The sequence below is a fragment of the Anser anser genome (assembly GCF_964211835.1).
Source record: "Anser anser genome assembly, chromosome: 10".
Taxonomy (NCBI): Eukaryota; Metazoa; Chordata; class Aves; order Anseriformes; family Anatidae; genus Anser; species Anser anser.
Genome location: NC_139730.1, coordinates 2677385 through 2700990, shown reverse-complemented (window position 1 = coordinate 2700990; position 23606 = coordinate 2677385). Strand labels below are relative to the sequence as shown.

The 23606-nt window shown below is 40.9% G+C and overlaps 1 protein-coding gene across 20 annotated transcripts in view; it reads right to left on the bottom strand.

The window, feature by feature from the left end:
• Positions 1-23606, bottom strand: part of MEGF11 (multiple EGF like domains 11) — a 286896-nt gene that overhangs the window by 52701 nt on the left and 210589 nt on the right. For all 20 annotated transcript variants that reach the window (XR_014588867.1, XR_014588868.1, XM_083851208.1 and 17 more), the window contains 3 exons: positions 5792-5912; positions 4031-4194; positions 3524-3626 (listed from right to left, as the gene is read on the bottom strand). Coding sequence is in view for 18 of the 20 variants with exons in the window: in XM_083851208.1 (XP_083707334.1) it covers positions 3524-3626; positions 4031-4194; positions 5792-5912 (388 nt within the window). In the remaining 2 variants the exon portion in view is untranslated. The remainder of the gene's footprint in view (positions 1-3523; positions 3627-4030; positions 4195-5791; positions 5913-23606) is intronic.

Sequence of the window (23606 nt, the reverse complement as noted above, 5' to 3'; positions counted from 1 at the left end):
CAGTGTGTGCGAGATCCCTAATTAAGCAAATGCAATTAGCACCGAAGCACTCCATTTTCAAGCATTTTCATTTTAACCTGAATGTACACAAAATAGCACCTCTCACGCAAATGACTGGTAGCTGTAATGTATCTATGTGCACACGTACACACAGACATACACAGCTGCAAGCACAAAAGCGATATGTATCTAAAATGCATAGCAGATCCGGGGTGGAGAGACCCTTGTTAATCTTTAGAAAGCAATCAGTCTAATCAGACAAGACTCGATCCTGCTGGCGGCTACGCTTTTCCTTTTTAACCTGGCAATAGACATGAAGACATCTTCTTCTAATTTCAAGGATACTATTTATATGTTAAGCATGTGCAAGCTCAAGAACTCCATTCAGTGCAAGGCTAGGCCCTTATTTTTATTTGCAACTGACATTTTCTTCATATGGATTCAAAGCCAGCTCCACATCGTGTCAGCAGGTCAGATCCGATTTCGGCCCACACTTGCACAAGTCTCACTGTACTTGTACCACATGAGAGCCTTTTGCCAATGTGGCTTTGGTCTTTTAAGTAAAAAGGTTACCGTTTTCCTGCTATCTACAAAGCTGCTGGCGACACAATGTGCCTGTGTACCTGGTTGGGTAATTTTCAGCTATAACAACAGGGTGCAATCATCTTCAGATCTGATCTGTCTCAGGGTCTAACTTCTGCCTTTGGCTGCACACGTGCAATTCCCCACTGAACTTAATGGAAACCGTATATGCATGTCTAAGCAGCTTGTTGCCAGTGTGCTTATTCATGCATACAGCTGGTCTGTACAGCTTTGTAATCTCCTGACTGATACGTGGGATTCTCTTCATCATCTTTCCCTCTGTCAAGTATGCTCTGCTCCTGAAAATTACCTTTTCTCAGCTGGTACACATGGAAAGGTGGGAGAGCATAGCCCTGAATAACAGACTCTTGATGGGTGGCAGTCACAACATAATAAAAGGATGGTAGACTGCTATTAACTTATATTGTATGCTACTCTTTCCTTACCTTTTTTCTTCTTTTCCCAGTCTTCCTCCATGCTCCTGCCGTCTATCAGTTTCTGAAGGTTTATATCAGTAACATCTTGAAAACTACTTTAAAGAAAATGGGCTCAATCTTCCCCTTGATCTATACACAGAACACTGACATCAAGGCGGGGAGTCCCACATGTGGGATGAACATACAGAATATGCTGTTTCAGATGAAGTTTTGTGCCTGTTAGGATCAGAAAACCTCGTGTATTCTCTGTCTAGTGTGAGTGGGTAGGAAAACCTTCAGATGTTCCACAATCCTGAACTTTTCTGATCTTTTTCAGGCCATGCCTAATTAGTACCAAACTCAGAAAGCACAAATTTAAGCCTGAATTATTTATCACATCATATTTATAAAATGCACTGCAATACACATCATGGCCCAATTCACAACAACTAGAGATAAGATTAATCTTTTACCGATGCCATACTCCTTAATATGAAAATATAATTATCTAGCTGAAGAGTTTCTTAAATTACATACTTTCAAACTAGTATGAGCAGAATTTATCCTTGTGTCTGGTGCTAAGCCAAGTGGAAAAAACATTGAGAGCAGAATTGACAAAACACATGTTGGCTCTGTCTGCCTATCAGTATTTCCAGTGCACACCTTACATGGTCCTGTCAACATCTCAACTGAAGCCTGGTCTCAAATACTCATATAATATTTTTCTCCCAGAAATGTGATCCTGAAGAAGGGAGCTCCAGAACTGCAGAGACATATTGAAGAACAAAGAGCTTAATTTGTACTAAGTGTCCTGCAAGTTACTATACATTTACCTCACCCAATACAGAAATTAAAAAGAGGGAGATACCACAGAAATTGTTCTTACTTTTAGTTGGAGTAATTTGTATCTGCATGTGATGTACATTTACAGACGTGCACGTGCTTGTGAAAGTATGAAGTATTTGCTTCAAATGCCTTTGAGAAAAAGCTACACCTTCAGTCTGTAAAGTGCATTTTCTGCACTTTCCTCTGAAATGGTATATACAGAAAGATGTGTAACAAACCTTTAGAGTAAATATATATATATATATTAATTTACTGTACTTTTAAAAACCATTTTGTCCCTTGAAAAAAACTCACAATGACTACAGGAAAACCTATCAACTGTTCTTCTGATGGGCATCAATAATGCACAGTAGAGTTTTAAAGCTTGATGGATGGATATATTGATGGTAAAGAGACTCGAAGAGTGATGAATGCAGTCCAGTGAGTGAAGAACACAAGCCGGAGTGGGTAGTAGTGAGCTTATGAAATGGATTCTCATGTGGGAAAAAAACACTTCTCAGGGATGCATGCCCAATACCTTTGTAAAGTAACTCCGATGTAAGTAATGTGTGTATAAATTCTTATTTTTGCATTTTATTTAATTCTAAAAAGATGTTTTCCATAAAGTATAAGATATAATTTCATTGCTTTTGCTTCATGCTTTTAAGAGCTGGGCTGCAGTGGTATGTTCTCTCCATTAGAAATACAAGGCATGCATTATTTTAAGGCATAAATAAAGAGTTAAGGTAATAGTATCCCCAATGTCGGCTGCCTGATCAGCGTGCCTTGCTACGCACATCTTTCAACTTGTACTAGTTTGAAAAACAATTACATTTTCCAAATGAATTGCTGTTAATACCAATGCATTTTGATTGTCAGTGCTGCTGGTGGCTCTGCAGATATAGGCGAGAATATAAGCTAATTTCCCTCCAGGGCCTCTACAGAGAGCTGAGGGAGATTAACCAGTATTTTAGGCAGCTAAGTGTGAAATACTGGTTGGGTCAATAACTCGTCCTCCAGTGCTGCTATGTTAGCTGTCAAAAGCTGGCAAAAAGACATATCAGTATGGAGTCAAGTACAGGTCTGATTGTACTGAGATCTCCAGCCTGGACTTTCAGACTTCACTGAATATTTCTCTCTGCATCTGTGTAACCATGACAGCTCTTCGTCAAACCAGCACTAATCTGCTCTCCATAACCATCCTTCTGTGTGATAAGAAGCATGGGAAAATGGAAGAGCATAAAGACAACAGTTTGTGACAAACCTGGTTTTGTGTGATGGAGCAGCTGTAATGACTCCCAGCATCCAGAAGACACGTACCTGCATCCCCGTGTATGATGGCCAGAGGATTCACTGTAGCACAGCTGCACCACCATGGAAAGGGCCATTCAAGGAGAAAAATGCTGCAGGATTACCAGATGATCTGCATCCCTCCTGAGGATTCTTTTCACAGAAGGCTAACATCTGGCTGCAGGTTTGGAGCTATCTTCAACCAATTTGAATACAAATTTAATGAATGCCAATTTTTGTCACCAGCATGAGTGATTTAAATGTGGGCAAGTTCAGCTGATCTTGTCTCAATCTATTATCTGAAAGTTTGCAGTCAAAAGTCCGGTGCTATAACTGATGCAATAGCAAAAGACAAACAAACAAACAAACAAACAAATCCCAAGTTTTACATAGTTAATTCCTAATTTTACCTGTCCAGCCAGCAAGACAGCAGCAGTAACCGGTGACAGGATCGCACCCATCTGCATGACTACAATCACAACGTTCACTGCAATTAAGACCATATGTTCCATCCTTCCAAAAATATAAATAAAAAAGTCTCTCAGTAATCAGTTTTTTGTCCGAAAATGTGCAAAATCATCTATCATGTCCCTCTTAATGCTGAGTCGCATTTTTAAAATTAACATACAGAGAAGATAGAAATAACTCAGTGCCTAACATTTCTATATAGAACCAAATGAGGAATCACTTTAAAAAATGATGCTCAAGAAAATGCAGATAGCATTGCAATAGCTCTGATAAAATATAGTGCAAAACAGAAAACATATACTTGATTGCTAGAACCCCAATCTGTTTTTTATACATGATTTCCTTCAGGTATCCATGGACAAAATGAGATACCGTCCTACTGTATGTTTAGAGGAGCTATGCTGGCTATGCTTTAAAAGGGGATGCAAGACCATCCCAGTCATACTTACGGGACAGGGCTGGTCACAGTACTCCCCTTGCCATCCAGGTGAGCAGAGACAAAAGCCATCAGCTGGCCTGCAGGCAGCTCCATTTGTGCAATAGCATGTCTGGTTACAGTTAAGACCCCAGCTTCCACTTGAACATGGAATTGAGCAATCCATTCCTTGCCACCCTGAAGAAAAATACGAAAGAAACCATATTTGGGATGTTTTCACAGAAAAAAATAATGCAGGACTACAGCTATCTGTTGTAATATTTACCTCAGGAGAGTTAAAACATCCTGCAAAGGTGTGTCGTGCATGTTTTCTAGACAGATCTAATGGTCTGCCCTTTTCTTGCACAGCACAGCAAGGTGGAGACAGCAAGAAAGGCAGCATGCAAACTGCAGCTCTTCGATTCTAGAACCATTTTCGTCCTGATCTTGGTGTAAATAAAGACACCAATCTTGGGGTCAAAGATTGGCCCTTTAATTATGAACTACCATCTTCCTCTGTCAGCATCTATAGGTGGAGAAGGGTGGTATAGGTGTCACTGTGTTGGCTGTTTGCCACATTAAGGTGTCGGATGCCTCTCTGGGAACTGCTCAGACAGCAAGAGAGTGCAGCAACGTCTGCTGAAGATCTGCTGAATGTAAGACACTTGCTATTTGATGCCGCCTGTTTCTTACCTCGTATTTTTTGAGAAGGATCTTTAATATAAAGAAGCTATTACACACACACACACACAAAAAAAAAAAAAGGCCATCATTTCTAACCATTAAGGCTCAAATCTTAACTACCAGCTGCACAATGGCTTTCATTACGCTGCAGCTGTATGTAATGGAGTTGAGCAGTAACTCACGGTTTATACACCCTCATTAAATGGGGTTCTACAGTGATTCATTAATTCATGTTTGAAATGCCAGATTTTATTGTTATTTGCCTCACTTCTGTTTTAGGGCTTATGCATGCCATATAGGGATAACTCATGTTGGTATTCTGGGGGAAAGCACCACTACACAGGGAACATAAGAAACATCACGTTATGGAGTGCACAAGATTTCTCAAGTGATTACTGGGTACATGAGTTATGCTTACAACCAAGCACATATGGGAATTCTGGACATATATGAAGGACAAAAATAGGTGAGTCGTGTACACAGTCTCCAGGGCAGGCAAAAGACTTCTTGTTTTCCAGACAAGGGACAGCTACATCCTCCAGCCCCATGCTGACTCAGGAGACAGAGGACAGCTGCACATGGCTGAGTTGTCACGGTGGAAGTTGTCACCAGAGGATGACAACAAGACAGGCTCACCCCACTGACAGCGCAACGGGCTAAAGGAAGGACGAGCAGGAGGCTGCCTCTGCTCCTTTGCCCAGTTGTGTTACTCCAGGCATGGAAGGGAGAACTGGGGCTGTTGAGTCCTGGAGAAATGGGGTATTAAAGGGATAGAAAAAGGAAAAACAAACAAACAAAAAAACCAAAACACCCAAAAAGCCCAGTTTGGGGTTTGTTTCATATTTCTTTTAGAATGGAGCTGTGGCTCTGCAAGCACACTTCGTTCCGGGGTCTATTCTTGCAGCACAGTGGTTAAGTCTGGCCCCTGTTCAGGGCAGAGACAAAACATACAGTCAAGCCCCTGTTGAGTTTTGATACTTGGGCAGACCGTTGAATTACCAACAGGCACAAATAGATAGTGGAGTTACTGACTGCACAGCTGTGCCATGTTAAAAGGGGAGAAGCCTTGATGCCAAATTGTAGACGACTGTTAAACCTGAATTTTGTTTACCTTCTTTGCAAATGCATAGACCATCCACGGGGGAACACGCGCCATCATTTTTGCAATTACAAACTGATGAGCAATTGGTACCATAGGTTCCTGCCATGCAGGTAATGGTGCAGTCATCTCCCTGCAAACCAAAAAAAAAAAGACAGAGTCAGCTAAAGAAATCTGAATTGCAGGAAATTCCCATCTCTGCACAGGGAGGCTTTCTCCTTCGAAACAGTGAGCAGAGTGTTATGAGTTGATTGCTGAGTCTTCAGCTCTCGAGCAGTCACTGCTGCTTCCCGTGATTATGATGCAATTAGTGCTTTGATTGACTTGGAGGAAAGGGACAAGTTTCTGGCGTTCATTCAGCAGGAGGTGTGTAAGTTACAAAAACAAACCTCCTAGAACAGATGTTAGATCATTAAGCAAAACATCACTTACGAAACACTAATCACAAAATATACAGTCTGAAACTGTGCAAAGATTGCTCTGCATTTCTTGGAAAATATATTCTAAGAACACGGTTGTTAAAAAGCTAAAGGATATCCTGCGTGCTCATCTTCCACAGACTGGCAGAGAGGAAAACTGCATGGCAGGTGCATTAGACCTTCTTGATGCATAGCTGGTACCTGCATTTGTTTTCAGTTAATTTGCATGAGATGGTGACTTTGGGAAGAATGCCGAACAAGGAGTGATGTGTACAACAGAGAGAGGAGGCACAGAGAGCAAAACACAGAAACAGACAGTCTCTGTCCTATTTCCTGATGCTGTCCTTTAGGTGTTGGGAAAGCTAGGAAGAGGAGGGAAAATACTTGTATATTACAGAACTATACAATACTTCAACAGTAAATTATGGCACACTGTATGCACTGATTGGCTTGCGTGGCTGAAAGGCACTTTTCTTTACTACTGTTGTTCATGGGATGCAATAAGGGAGATAAAATGCGAGCACAATCCCTTTAAACCTATACAGTAAGTTCCACAGTCTGGTCAACATATGTTAGCATATATACGGTATTTTTACTCCGTTTTCTTCTATGTGTAGTCTTGACTTTCACATCACAAATTAGCTCCTAAATTTACTTCTTCAGTGAGTCAAACTGTAATAATTTAATCCTATGTCAGGGAAAGCTATCCTACTCCAAAGTTAAATAGTAACTACATTGCACAGTGTGACCTATATCATAGCTCAAGGGAAAAGATATTGGTCAAAATGTATTTTTGCAGGTGAGAGGCTTCACTGTGTGATAGGAGCATCCATTTATCAGGAGATAAATGCACAAAATGTCAGCTTCCCTATGCCATGGCAAGTACCTCCAGGAGCCTGTATATCACAGTACCAGACACTGAGACAGTAAAAGGAAATATGACCAGATTTTGAGCACCATAAACCCTCATATGCCTGTTGTTCTGCCTAGCACCAGTAGGACTCTTCCTATTTTATAGTAAAAACTTTGGTTTAGGGGGGAGAAATGGTTAAGATAGGTACCATTCAGAAGTAAATCCTACAAGCCCCTGACTTTTGAGTGAAAGTAGTGTTTGCAAAAGATGCTATCTTTGACCTTGGTGGAGTAAAACAAGTTCCTCTGAAAAGGCCTGGCTGTAAAAGGTGCTGTCTTGACAGCCAGAAAATCCAAGCACGCTGCCCCTCATTACCCTGCCAGCATGCCTACAGAATGAGCTACAGGAACCCACAGCTGAGCGGGATGGCAGAGGGGCATTCAGTCTCCACGCCTAATCAATCGTCTGCCTTTCTCCTGTGTGTGACAATTAGACAGCCAATTAGTGCCACCTAGAAAGCTGTATCTTGTGTGAACGAAACTCCCAACTCATTTCAAGTACAGCGCAGGAGTGCTGGTACTGCTGTAATTTCTATGACAACTGACCTTACCTGGATTTGAACTGGTGATCTAGAAGTAAAGGAAAATTCCTTTGAAAAGGAAAGAAGAACAGAGTGATGTGGAGCTAACATATTCCCTTGGGAACCTGATGAACTATGACAGCATCTGGGCCACGGGCAGAAGGAGAACCGGGATTTCCAGCTCTTCAGCTGGCTCCGTGACTGTGAGTTGGCTCGTGTGATGCAAGGTTTGCCCTGGCCACGTGCATGACAAGCTGGTGCAGATTCACTCCTTTTCTGTACACCTACTCTGCACAGAGGGCAGTCAGACAGACAGAATAATTTGGGTACGTCAAAGAAAAGGTGCCATATACAAGCTAAGCATCAGGATGTTTCTTCCTCATTCAAAATGCCTTTGAGTTTTGACATTTACTGCAATAGACTCTATTTTGTGGACTCGCAGGTTAGTCATTTTGGATGTACACCGTATATGCCCTTACCTTGCAACAAACCTTACCAGAGAAACTAACTGGCTTAATGAGATTTCTGTCTCTGGGCTTGACAAGCGAGACCTTCAGAACTCTCAGAGTGACAACTGCCAAATATCCTTAACTTCTTAATTACATAAGAGGAAAATGCACTTGAACTATAGCACTGGCTCTAAGATTTTATTAATTATAAATGCACACCCCATTATTAACATTTTGAACTTGACTGGGGAGAATGACCTATGAAATTAAATGCATTCAGGTACTGTTAAAAATATGTAAATTCCACCTCCCTCTCACCACCTGCCCAAGTGAATAATGCTGCAGTATATGTCTATCCAGTTGTTAATGAGTTATATATTCTATTAAACTGATTTTAAATGTTGTGCATTGAATCTTCAATCTTGCAATATGGTACTCTATATTTCTATCCTATTTAGTAAAATTAATCAACAGCTGTGCTTCTTATGTTGATTATTCTTTTTTTTCTATTAAGATCAGGAGGTTAATGAGAATAGTGAAATGTCTGGATGTGGTATACATGATAGGAAGGAGTAGCTAATTCAATCAAACATATAACCCTGAAAATGTTAAAGCTATATTAAGAAATCTAGCTATAAATAACTTGGTATTTTACATCTCTATTTTCCATGTCAGAGTGATCCATATGGACACCACAGACTTTCAGAAGTGCTTCATTTCTTTCAACATTTTCCCTTAGAATGTCCAGTTCATCAAAACATATCCCTGATGTCTACCCCATGTATTACCTTCTGATTTCAGGGGTCAAGTCTGACTCTAAACCTAATTTTTCGAAAAACTCTCTTTACTAGGTGTTGGATCAGGGCCAGTTGCAGTAAATGTCCCGCTCCTCGCGTAAAGCAGCATGCTCCTGCCCTCTTTTTTGCATTCCTGGGCCCAAATCCATGAGATGGCATCTCAGTACAACCAAAGACAGGGTGTCCCACATCTCAGCACAGCTGCTCAGAAGCTGAAAGAAGTGAGCCCTTTCTTGTTTGAAATTTGTATCTGATAGGATTATCCCCGTATAGCAAAGATCCAGGTGGGTATCTGTGGTCCCAGGGACCCTAAAATTCAGCTTTAAATCAAAATGAACGGTGCCAATAATGTAACTACCACCACCTATATGACCTTTCATAGCGTTAATTACTTCAGAAATATTAACAAATTGGTGCTGAAACTAAATGACAGACCCTTCTAGTATCAGAAGAGGTTTCGGCACACAATTCTTGTTATTGTTAATTCTCCCCTATGTATTGAGGGTTAGGCCCAAGGAACCAAACGCCATTAATAACTCCGGCTGCCAGCTCACATCCATCAGCATCAAATATTAATAGACTCATGAGGGCCAGAGCATACGTCTTGCCGGATGGCAGTCAATAATACGTCTTGTTTCTGTTCAGGCAGAGGTGAAGATTTTCTTCCTCAAAAATTATTATTGTACAATATTAGTGGAGCTTAAAGACACACCGCTGCCTTAGGTGTTAACTGTGTTAACAAGCTCTGGCCACTTCACAAAGTGTTTTCCCTGGATTAATGTTGCCCTAACAGTAAGTATTAGATTGCTTGTTTCTGTTAAAAATACATTCCTGCTGTAAACAAGGGCCACCTTCCTTTAAAATCCTCTTTCTGCATTCAATAAAAAGACTTTTATTTACTCCTATATGTTTTGGATCAGATGTTTAAATCACTGAAATACAGTTTATAAGGAAAAAAAAATGCAATCCCAGACTGTAAGAGGAGTTAATAACCCAGCAGCGGTCACCAACACCCAGCAAAGTCTGCAGCCATGCCTGGTCTCTCTGAAAGTTTGACTATTCAAGGACATTAAATTAAGAATTTCAGAAGTAACTACAACCTACAGGAATATATTTTCCTTGGAGTGCTAAAGGCTGGTTCCACTGAAGTCAGTGGCAAAACAGAAAATCAATTTTTCAAGGCCTCTGCAATGCAGAAGACTAACAGGGCTGTTATTGAAGTTGGCATCAAGTTTGCATGATAAAGACCTCGGTGACGGGTTGGTTCGAGTGTTCTTGAGGTTGAACCTGTTGAGGTGCTGCACGTCCCCTGTTCCCGCACAGATTGTTAGGGGGGGCTGACAGCAGTGAAAGGCAACGTATTTGAACCGCTGGTAATCTGTAATGGGACTCCAACTGACCTTAGATATTTAACGTGGTATCTGATCTCCCCTCTCTCCCTCTCGTTGCCTTTCTTTGTGCCCCGTGAATTGGAGGTGCAGCACCTGTCACCAGCAGCAGGGCAAGCTGAGTGCTCAGCGCAGGCTTGAAATGGAAAGAAGGGCATGGTGCAGGGCCATATGTATGTAGCGATAAGCAGATGAGAAAGAAAAAGTGCAAGTGCTGTTTGTACCTAATGTCTGCGTGTCCAGATAAGGTGATTGGTATGGACTTAGTACATAAAAGTACATATTTATGTGTACATACTGAATGCGGCACACCAGTGTGCCGGTACACGGTGTCTGGGCACTGATGCAGATCACAGACACAGTTCTGTATATTTACTTATTTAATTGTAAAATTTACAATTAACCCAAAGTGGTTCTCCACAAACATTCCCTCAAGGTAAACATATGGTATCCAGCAGCACAAACTGGCAGAACAAACTAATTTCCCTAATGGTGTTCCAGTGGAAATTAACGTGCTCTTCATAAGCATATTAGCAGCAGTAGGAAACTTTGTACTTTTTCTGGTCATCTCCTTTACCCTCAACTCAAGCAATTTATTCATGACCTTACAATACAGCATCTTTAGTTTCCTAGACATAATGATGTCCTCTGGCTGAATTCCTTTCCCCTCTGGGTGTTACTAATTACTCCCTGCAGATGCTATTATTGGTGCTAATGATATAATGCAGAAAAAAGTTTGGGGAAGGATCTTGTGCCCTGTACAAGCCAGGCTTTCAGTCTGCAGGTAATCAGTGTTACTAAGAACTGACAACTGTTCCTTTACCCATTTCGTAACATGGTATGATGTAGCTGTGCTAGAGTCTGATACACATCTAAAATGGCACAATGAAACCACTGATGACCTTATTCAGTCTCCTTTTCCCTTCGCCCTTTATATGGAAGAAGATGGAGTGAGGTAGAAAGGACAGGAAAGAGCTTTCTTATGTTTAAAAAGTGACATTTTATGTCACTTCTTAAGTCACAAGCCCATGACTCATCCAAAGACACAACCCTTCACAGTCCTGAATGTTGTATCGCATAACCTTTCAAAGTATTATAAAGGCTTTATCCAATATTATTTAATAAATAAATAAATGAAATATAATGTATTTTTGATCTTGTTATAAAATACACAGAGAGCTTATATGTGCACATGCACAAATCCACCAGCTCTGAATAGAAAGCGCTGGTTTCATTTTACCGGCTGTAGCCAAAGCCTTTGTTGGGCTGCACAGGCTGAGAGGGGAGCACAAGTTCCCACACAGGTAGTCGTGGCACAAAGCTGCTGTAATGGAGCAGTACTCTGTACGAATAAAGGCAGCAAATTCTAGTTTCGTGAGGTGGTGTTTTTTTTTGTCTCCATGTGAAGTGAAAACAAATACAAATAAAATTTTCGTTAAAAAAATTTGATTTTTCATACTAAACAGCAAGCTTGAGTTGGATTTCTGTCAGTGAGCACTACAAACCCCCTCACCACAAGGGAATAGTTTTCTAGTTTGCACTAAAAATATTCTCAATATCAGTCAGTTATCTGCAATTAAAATAATCCATCCTTACTGTTCAAGCCACCTAAATACGGGCATTAAAAAAAAGAAAGAGACTTCAATAAAGAGAGCACGCAAGACCCCCCACACTGTAAATCAGTGTAGCACTGTTGCTGGCAAAAAAATCTAGACTAACTTTACAACACTTGAATATCTGCCTGGTTTAGTATTTAGACCTTAACTGCAGAGCACTTTAATGGCAGCGAGGCAATGAATACAGCCTCATATAATTAAATGTGTTCACAAGGAAAGTAGTATGGAGAGTAAAAAAGATGATCATCAACCTCTGAACAAGATTTTTTTTATACAGTCAGCACTTTTCACCTAATAAAATATCACAAAACACATTTATCCATGAGGGACCTCTCCAAAAATAGGAGATTGGATTTAGACTGGGTAAAACAACTCCTACATCATTTCCTCGGGACATTTCTCCTGGTGAGACAGTGCATCGTACCTGAGAGGACAGCCTCCCCCGGGCAGCCTGTAATGGAGTACAAGCAACATAGCCACGCACGGTTCAAAAAACACGGTGGAGGCCAGTGTTCAGCTAAATCAGATGGGTGTGCAGAGCTTGGCCAGCCCCAGCAGCTGGCTACGTAAGGGCACAGTACTAAAACAAGCTCCTAATTCTGTTCACAGCTGAGCTGGGGAGATTGTTTATGGAACAGATATTTCAGGTGGAAATGAAAACATCTTTAATACTTGGGTTTAGATTTAGTTAATGGGAAGATGTATTATCAAGGCAGGTCAATCACATCTGTATCAGGAGGGTTACTAATATACATTATGGGGCCAGATGGGTAACCAAGTTCCTTTTTTGTTAAAGCAATTTAAATCTGGAATAGGTCCACTTCAGATTCATTCAGGTGTGGCAGGGAGCAAACTCTCAGAGTATTTTAAACTTAACTCTGGGGAAGTTATACAGAATCACAGAATGGTTTGGGTTGGAAGGGGCCTTAAAGACCATCTAGCTCCAATCCCGTGCCATGGGCAGGGACGCCACCCACTATCCCAGGTTGCTCAAAGCTGCATCCAGCCTGGCCTTAAACACTTCCAGGGATGGGGCATCCAAAACTTCTCTGGGCAGCCTGTTCCAGTGCCTCACCATCCTTACAGCAGAGAATATAGAGAGTCAAACGTCTGCAGGGCTCATTGCTGCTCCTATCATCAACTTTCATCAGCAGCTATTCTACAATGCTCCAAAAACCATGGCCATATCACAATTAAATGTCCCAAAAGGTAAAATGACCCAGACATAATGTGGATTATTTCAAGTCAGTGGAAAGCATTTAAATGCCTGAGAAGTATACACAAGATGTGCTCTTCATGATGTACTCAACAAGCTACTTGTGCCCAAACTGTGGGACAGAAGCCAGCCCTTGAATACTACTGTTAAAGACAAAAAAAAAAGCCCTGCTTTCTTCTGCTTTTTCAGATGGAAAAATCTGAATTGTAGCCATCACTACGGTAAAGGAAAAGGAACAACACCAACCTGATGCTGCCTCTACCAGTGCCAGAACCAACCTGGGAGGCATGCAGAGAGCTCTGAGACACCACCCTTCTGCACTAGCTGCAGCTGCATGGTTACAAGCTATGTGAGATCAAGAGAGAGGAAACAGACCTGGATGCTCCATTTTCTGTCTTCCTGTCTGTTTAGGAGAGGCCCTGTTAGCGCAGAGTAAAAGCTCATCTGGTCCTCTTCGGCGAGGTATCTACAAGAAGGCAACCCACCTGGCTAATTCTGCCCCAGCTAGTTTATGGGAGTGTCCTTGTCTGGAAACCGGAGATGGTTCCTGCTCAGTCCACATGAGCTGAGTGGCACAGTGCAAGATCTGCCTTGTAGAACAACTGTGGCCTCCTGACTTTTTTGCACTAATAAGTTTCGCTCTGGCTGACAAGTCTGAACAGCTCTGCAAGAAGGACATTAGCAAAAACAGGGAATAAAAGGTATCATTTATACTTTCAGCTTCTATGACGTCCTCTGGCAAGAAGATCCACAGTTTAATTATAAATACAAAGGAGAAAAATTATGTTTATTTGTTTGTTTCAATCCACTGCCTGTTTTTTAATTGGGAAACTTCTTATACTGTGATAAATAGCAAACATACATTCCTTCTCCCCTTCTCCAATGATGTAAGGGACCTCTCACATATCTACCCTCGGTGACCCCTTTTCTAAGCAAAATCATCCCACTCTCTTATTCTCATTTTATGGGAGCCATTTCACAATTTAATTACACATTCTGTGAAAAGCACTATCTTTGTCTTTAAACCTGCTGTGCAATCATTTAATTGGTTGCCCCCTGTTCCCGTGTTATTAGAAATAGTAAATAATCATTCCTTGTTCGTGTCCTATGCACCAGCCTCAGTTCCATAGATCTCTATCACATCCCTCCTCAGCCATCTGTTTTCTGAACTGAGTCCTAGTTTATCGAGTCACTCTTTGTATAGAAGCTATTCCAAATAAAAGATGATCTTTGTCACCATTCACTACTTCCATTATATCCTTTGTAAGCAGCAATCAGCCAAACTGCATGCAGTAATTTAAGATTTAGATATATTATGGATTTATATAATAGCACAAAAAATTGTTTTTCTACCCTGTTTTGTTCTTTTCCTGGTCATTCCAACTGCTCTAGCTGGTGCTCTGGGTTGGTTTGTTTGTTTTTGACTGGTGATGAGCACTCATTTGCGTATTTCAGAAAACTATCCACTGCGATTGCCTGATCTCTGTCCCTGAGTGGTAAGAATTAAATTAGAATTCACCTTTTGTGTATTTACTTAACATTATTGTCTCCTTGTATATTACTTTGCATTTCTGAGCACCAACTTTCACCTTACCCAGTCGTTCAGTAACACAAAACCTTTCTGCATATTTGCTATTAGCTTTATATTTGACTATCCCAATAATTTTACACTGTTTGCAAACTTTCTTTTAGCATTCTTCTACAGCTGTGCTCTACAGTTAAGGATAATGTCCAAGCGTGGTGACAAATCCAAACTTCCCTAGCATGCACACTGCGGTCACTAGCTGAGACCTGCATCTTTCTGTAGCAGAAGATGACAACAAGTTCAGTACATCAGTGCATGCCTGACCTCTTGTCCACACAGAGTGGATGGACTGAGTCCAGGAGGAGTTAAATGTGCTGTGCACAGCAGGTATCCTCAGCCAGTCTCTTGCTAGGGGCACTGAATCACAGAAGAAGCTCTGAGGATGGAAAACATGCAGACAGGGGGCTCACGATGCTTACACCTGCCGTTGACATCAGTTCTGGGGTGCGTGATGCACGCTTGAAAGGATCAAAGCCAAAAAAAAGAAAAGAAACCATCTATGTACATAGGTGGAAAATACTCTTTATTGCATGAAATGAATAACATTTCATGTCAACTTTAAGCTAATGGAGTTTGTGATGCAGCTTCTGAAAAGCTGGTAAATAACCTGGCAATCATTCACAGGCAGATAACAGATGTCCTCTTCAAATTTTCACACATTTCCTAAAACCAAAAACCAAAAGCAAGAGAGTCCAATACCTGGTAAAAGTTCAGTTGCTCTTTGGCATAAGAAACACAGCAGGATTTTCCACTTACACGGGTCTGATCATAAAGGATAAAACCTCCCTCTTCCTTTGGCAGTATAGTTAGACAGAAAATAAAATAAAGAATTAACCAGTGACTTGGGTGGCTGTAATAAAGTCTGTTTGCAATTTGAACTACCAAGAGAATCAGCTACCAACACTTCTATGCATTGATCCACAGATAGTGTGGATAAGGATATGTACATTTAGAAGCTTAATAGATGAAAAGAGACACTGCTATTGGCAAGCAGTTTATTCCTCTGCAAGATTCAGCTCAAATGACTCAGTCTGAACAGGATATTGAGCTCCAGTGATACTGAATGAGGCTACAGAAACGGAAATGCAATTTGACACAGCCACATTGCCAATTAAGGATAAAATACAGGAAATATGTCAACTAGTAACAAAGACAGAGGCATTCAGGGTTTCTATATGAAGCTGGTTCCTTTGGACCCACTTAGGAAAACTTTGGAGTTATTCAGGTACATAAAACTGCAGCAGAGCCCAGAAGTAAAAGTAAATATAAGAAGAAAGAGGAAGATATCTGGGACTGCTCACAGTTCTTATCAAATTATAGACACTGTGTGTAACTGAATCAGTTCTCATTAGTAGAGGCAGTCACTGAGACAAATTCCACTCTTGTATACCTGGGACAATCCTACTGAAGCTAGCAATTGTGTTCAGGTAAACTTGGGCTGACAAAGTAGAATTTGAGCTGTCACAGACAATTTCTGGAGCTTGTACATTGCTAAGAGAGAGAGCAAGCAAAATAAAACTGAGCTACTTGATAAAATGATCTTGAAAAAATCCATTGATTTCAAAGAAAAGGATGCAGTTTCCACAACTGAGGGAGACCCACTGTGTCTTGTGCATCCAGTGACCTTGTTAAATACTCCGGTACAATAGTTCAGCAAACAACAAATGCCCTGAAGTGAGAGAAGCCCCTTCATTACGGCTCATACAGCCAGGTGCTGACATGACCGCTGTCAGGCTCCTAAATGCTGTGGCTGCCAGTACGCCAGCAGAAATGTCTAATTGGTCAATAGGAGCTCTGGGGGGAGAATGCCAACAAGCCTAATAGGCAGCAAGCACCTGGTTCATTGATATAAAAATCAATAGGGGAGCAGCTTAGCCTGAAAGCCTGGGAATACACGGGTGGTCTCCCCATAATGATCTTCCCTATTGGGATCTGCATGTAGGATATATTTTCCTGTAACACAGCAGAGCCAGAAGAATCCATTTGTGAGTCATTAGTGTAATACTGGTTTTAGCCTGCATCCCGTTCCATTGCACTGTGGTGCTGTTCATTGTTTCCCAGCCTACATGCAGCAAGACCATCTCAGTGGATCGACTTCCCGGAAAGGCACCTGCCATTTAATAAAGATGCTCAATCTGGCTGGAATGTAGTGCTTACGAAGGGTGCCATTCTGAAAGCCCAAAGTACCTGCACTGTTTGTCCCCAGGAAGAGTCCTATGGGGCCTTTGAAATGGATCACACAGCCATGCCACCAAGCTTGACCTGAAGCAATGGTTTGTGAAGGTAAAATGGTAAATGGCTCAGTCTGCCAGCAGATTTGCCAGTCACTGCTGATGGAAATGGGGTTTGTGATGTGCATACTCATCCACGGGGAGCTGGATTGAGACCAAAGTCATTTCATGCAGGCCACTGCACAGCCAAAAGAAGATAGTTTTCAGTCTGTACTGACCTCGCCTGGATCAGAACTACTAGCCTAGAGATGCAAAGCTCTACAGTCTGTTGTTAGTCCCAATGGCCTACAAAAAATAAAAGTATGGCTATTTTATACACATAAATATATACTTTTGTACGTATAGAGAGATGGTAGGAAAATTCAGAGGTCATCAATGACAAGGTAGATCAGGATGCAGTTTTCTTCTCGTCTATGAATATGCAAAACTCCTGATAGGAACAAGTGATTCCTGACCAGGAATCTGACCAGGATCTGACGTGACCAGGACCTTTACATATGGAGTCAACCAAAACACAGGGCACACGATGTTTTGTTTTACGCTAAGACCTTTCAGCATGCAACCCAGCTGACAGATAAAACTTCTGTACAACTAGATAGTGAGAGCTCTTTCATTTTTAGAAAAAATTTCCAGCTCACCCCTAATTATGTTGTATGGAGCAGAATTGTTTTTTATTGTATGCTATAGATCTGCTATTTGTTCCGAATCCACTGTAAAGTTGTTTCTAAGCTTAAAAAATTAGCAGGTGAGCTTTCAGACTCCATCTAGAAGCCACCAAGATGCACATTCTAAGGACAATGTATTCCTAAAAGATGAGAACCAGGAGAGAGGTTCTTGAACAGAGCCGTAGGTAGTACCCAGGACTTGGCTGTGTTATTGTCACTGTTTCACAGTTAATAGCACTTTTGTCTTTAGCCACTTTTCAAGCGCCATGTAAATATCATTTTTAATTTGACCTATCATGGTTTTTCAGAGCACAATTACATCTCCCATTTTTAAAAATAATTTCACGCTATGCTCAGACTTAAAACTCACACTGACACGTTATCAAAGAGACTGCATTTCCTTCTTGCTGACTTTGACAAAATGATCTTCTCAAAACTGTTCGGAACACTTCAAAACTACCAGCTCTTTTTGCTGTTTCTGCAGCTGCATCAAACCTCCCTCTTTGTGCCCCAGCAGTGACTTTCCCTCTGGCATTGCTGCTTGTGTCACCAGGGATGGTCCTCCCGAGTTGGTTTTCCTTTCCTGCCATGTTTCTGTACTTCAGGGGCGGCTGAGGAACTAGTCATGGCTACAGAAGGATATCCTGAAGCTTCTTAAAATGAAGCCTACTGTGAACTCCTGAATAACTGAGGAGAAACAAAGGTAAAGCCAATAAATAGGAAAGAGTTCAAAGGGCGAGAACACAGGCATCAATTCCTTCCACGTCATGCCTTAATATTCAGTCTTTGTTCAGGCAACTCCTAATCCTTCTTAGGGAGCGTGATGCTTGGTACCTTTAACCTCATTATGTAGGGAGGGGATTATGAAAATTTGATGTGTGTGAGCCCATCTGAGCGCTCTTTGCTAGCTAAAATGTCACAGGGGACCTGACAGAGAGACCAGGGTACTGCAGTGGGGTAGGAAAGGCCAGGGAGCTCAGGATATAGATCTGTGGAAAACAAGGCTTTTTTAGTTCTACTACCTATAGGAAAACTTGTTTTGTTTTTACTATTAATTAATAATAAATTATCTCCAAGCTGCAACCTATGCTCAAACCCACCTGCACAGTATGGATGCCTTTTTCCACACCCACTTCCACTACTGCTAGCCATTCACATTGGCTTTGAGACATTGCATTATGAATAAAATAGGAAAGCTGTGAGAAGAAAATGCATCTTATTTGTGCATCTAGGTAATTCATGAAATGAGACTGGGGAAACTATTTTTGTTGCCTGTAATACTCCAGTTAATTGGACAACTGCTGTGCCAGAAAACCTTTCCCCTCCTACAGCAAGTAAAATTTATACTGGTGATTGGTAACAAGAACATCTTGATAAAATGGCTGAATTTATTCTATACCTATAAATGAAAAGGGTTCTTAACAAAGGGGGGTAACTGATATGCTCAGTAAATCAAGGATAAAAGGACACAGGCTCTATTGAAGATTTTTCCCCTCGTCTTTTCTTTTTAAATCTTTTGATGAGGTGCCCTGTTGCTCAGAGATGAGCTTCCACTGAAGTACTTTTGGAATTATCTCAAAGAGAAACAGATCATTTAAATGAGTTAAAGCCCCCAAAACAGATCCACTATCTCCAACCTTCGGTTCATTTTTTACATTAAGAATTTTATGAAATTTATAAAATAACTTCACTACTGAAACAGGGGCTTATAAGAGAAAGAAGTCTCATTCTTTTTTTCCTGCTTCCTTCTGAACAGGTGAAGGATGATACATTTAGAATAAAGATGAAAGCAAATATGTAGAAGAGAGGGAATATTCTGATAAAGTTGTATTTATCACCTTGAGTGTTTAGAAAACACCTACAGCCATTGATTCTTTAAATTCCACCAGACCTACCTGGGACTGTGGACCTTCAGGGAAAATTCAACTGAAGATAAGATAAGGTGCTCCTTTCTAGCTACTCCTTTTTTTTTCTTTTAGACAACACAGAGAATTTTAAAGGTATAGGACAGGAGAGCAGGCTTTTTTTTTTTTTTTTAATATAGATGGAAAGATTGTTTTTTCTCTCCTGTATGTTTTCTTCAGGGACCGAGAGCTATTGCATGTGCCAGAAGGAAGCCAGTCATGGCTGGAATACTCAACAGACTGGGTCTGTAAGTTCTCTATGACCTCTATAGGTAAAACAAAATTATGGTTTTCCTCATTTCATAGCAGGGTAAATTGGTCATTTTACTCACTGGGTAGGCATGGGGCAGACTATGACTGGCCTGAGACTGTGTGCGATTGTACTGAGAGATTATCTGTTACAAAATTTGTTATACATTTGCCATGCATTTGCGTAGGTTTATAGCAATATAATATATACTTATTTTTACTAAGTGTTTGAGCAATTGTTTATGTGTGTTACAGGTGCTGACTTTTAGTCCAATATGCTGGCATGTATGTTGGAAGCAATTTGTATTCCTGCAGTAGAGAAAGCATTATATTAAGAAATTCTGGCATATTAGACAAAATTATGGATGTACAGACCCAGAGTAAGGGGTCTGTGCACTACCCTTAAGTGCACATATTCGCACTGAGCTCAGTGAGGATTTATATACATGAACACTTACACAAGGATATATTTGAAAGGCAATTTTGATGCAATGTCAACAAAAGATGCAAATGATTACAGATGTACAGAATTGAAATCCATCTTGGAAAGTTTTAGGGAATCCAAGCGATATCCCAAAAGCTGAAAAATCTTGTAGTAAGAGTTCATCTCTCCTGTTGTTTCCGTCTTTTCCTGTACTGTGTAATTCAGGGATCAGCTTGTATGGGATCTACTAATATAGTCAAGGAATAGAAAAATGTCAAAATGAATTCTTTCATTTTGGTGATGAAGTGCTAGCTTTGCTTGCCAGCATGCAGGGTTCAATAAAAGTAGACAGGTCTTCAAAAAATAGCAGCATAAATAGATGAACTCTTTAAAGTAATATAAGTTCTGTCATCTAGATGTGAAATATAGACCTAAGTGTCCATTGAAGTAAAGGCTGACCGCACTTTCCACAGATAAGTGTTAAAGTTTTCTCAGTGTCTTGGGCAGAGAAATGTTTTAACTACGTATCTCCTTGCCACAATAGACAGAATGAAAGCATTTGAAGTTAAACACATTTTTCAAAGGAAGAAAACAAAGCATCCATAAAGAAACAAAGGCATATCACAGGATGAGGTGTCTAGGTAGCTACTGTTTTCAAGAAAGTTGCAATTAGCTGTGCAATGGAGAAGGTGAACCGAGTTGTATTTCAATAGTATCTGTAATGATTTCAGTGGCTAGAAAGCTGATAGGTATGTGCAGGGGGTTGGTTTCAAGATTTCCTTGTGAGACAGAAGGTCAGGATTCCTGTGGTCTCCTGTCATATTTAATTCATATTCTCTGGCCTTCTTCAACACATTTATTGAATTACAGGAATAAAATTCAATGAACCAAAAACAAAGAAGAGAGGACAGGGCAAATCCTGGTTTCTTTTACATCCCTATAGCAAAAAAGACTTCAGTGGGCTTGTAAGAGAGCATCTGAAAGCAGAATTTGGAAGGAGGGGGAGGTGCAAGTTTGTATAACCCTTCTCACCACCCCCATAATTGAATCCAAATAATTTTTTGCAAGGAGTGAATACTTGTGTGTGGGAGTAAGGATCCAAATTCTACCAGTCGAGAATCTCCCTGTCTCCTTTTTAAGGGTAATCTTTGTGTAGTCCCTGTGTGTTTTTATCAGATTCCTTCTTGCCACAAATGAAATGGCAGCAGACTGGCTTCTCAAAGTCATTCTTCAGAAAAACATCACTGGCAATTCGTCACATGAGTACTAAGGGGTAATCCTCAAATATTTAAAAACTACCAGCTTCGGGGAAGTGCCCTATTAGCATGTTTATAACGATGGTTCCCTGCAATCATTTTAATTAATGGATACAAGCCCTTAACCCCCCTTCACAAGTGAGGTGCAGTAAGCACAGGGGTTACAACAGGCCTGCAGTGGGGACTCTACTGCTGGAGCATATGAGGAGGAGCCCTAGACCTGCTCTGTGATTTTGGGGAATAAGACCTTGTTGTGTCTCCTATGCTCCTGTTATCCTACTTTTATCGTCCTGTAGGCTGCCTCCAAGAACTGGGCTGTTGTGGGTATAATAGAGGGTCACTCCGATTTCTCAGCTACCTCTTCAGACAAATCTACAAACAGCATCTGCAGTTAAAATAGTACAATGCCCTCGTCCCACAGTTAAAACAATGCAATATCCCAGTGTGAACACAGTTGTATCAAAACCTCATACATACAATCTGTACTGATACCCAATAACATCTTTACACCAGTGTAATTTGTTTTTAGAGCCAGGTATGTGTAAATCTGGTTGTTGAGTCTGACCCAATATATTCATCTAAAATAAAGAAGATATAAAAGGCTTTGAAATTCTATCCAAAACTGCAAGCTCACCAATATTTAGCATTGGCATTTGAATTTTTGGAAATGTCAAAGCTAATAAATAATGTATTATTTTTTGAGCTACAATGTACCTTTTTATTTTAACACTTGAATCTGCTTAGCTTCCAAAAAATTAAGAGCTCTGCACACGTACATTTCAACCTATGGGATGGCTGCCTTTCCACTTAATACGTTTAATAAAGGTGACCAGATGCTTTGTGTTTTTAATGGTTTGTTCTGCATCCCAACAAAATGTCCCTGTTTTGGCTGTGATAGCAGATGATTCATTCTGAAACCCAGCCCAGCTGCCCTGACACAGCCGAGGCAGGGCACAGTTAAAAGACAAGCCATCTGTGCAAGACAAGTGGTCTGGAGGAGTGCTTTGTCAGGAAGAGGCTGTGATTTCTTGGTCACCGTGTTTTTTAGCCAGCCAGTACCCCAAACGTCCTATGGGTCGAATCTCTGCCTTTGCAGTTGTGTCCCACATGCCATTATGCCCTCTTACTTTCCCCTTACTTAGAAACCCTTTACCCTGCTCTGCTATATAAGTTCCTATGTTTCTGTGAAGTGTAAAATGTTGATCCCACTTTCATTCTTTCGAACCACATGTCAAAATTTCTGACCTCAGAGCTGCATCAGCCAAGCCTCATGCTAGAAGAAGCAAGAGGGATTCATTTATGGCTTTTCTGAATAACTACCTCTGCCCAGTTCTATATTAGCATCTCTCTATTGTCAGTGCTGCCAAAAGAGACATCCTGCATTCAGGAACAGACACTGCATTGCTTGGAGGCTGGCTGAATTAGGGCAAAACTCTACCGCAGGCTGCGCTCCCCATCGCCTCACCAGGATGCAGGCATGCACACCTGAAGGCAAAGCCTGATCTTGAGCGTGTCACTGAGATAAACCACTTCAAGCCTTGAGAGGGTTCTGGCCCCATGGCATCTTTCCCACGACCTGCAGCCTGTGTCGGGAAGCAGTGCTGACACCTTTTCCCTGCCCAGGTGGTGGAGCATAGGGCGTACGGCATACGGCTAGAGTGGCTCGTCAGGACACTGCTGTTCTGGGGTGCGAAGCAAAGGTTCCTGTCAAGTTTCCTTTACTGCCTGTGTTCTCCAGCATTTGAAAGAACTATTGCAACTCAAGTCATCTGGCATGCATACAAATGACAAATACGCTTCAGAGGCAATAAATTAGCAATTTAAAGGCTTTACTTCCCCTCATGGACTAATTGCCAGAGATTATAGTATATTATGAGAGAGCAATGATACTAATGCCTAAATATGCTTCACTGATTATAGAGCTATCCTCAATAACCAAGCTGTTTAAATGTCAATGCAAGAAAGCTCTTTATTATGAGATTAAATATTATTTTGAAGCAATGCAATAGGATCTTCCCAGGCTTCACAGCTGCAATAACACTGTCTTGGAGCTATATATATTGGACAAATGATGAGTTTTTTTACATGTGTACTGTAAAGGGTCCCAAAATATTCTTGTGCTGCAAACTTGAGCTGCATTCTTTATAAGAAAGAGGGTCTTGGTATCTTTTTGTTTTGCATTTGTTACTTTTATG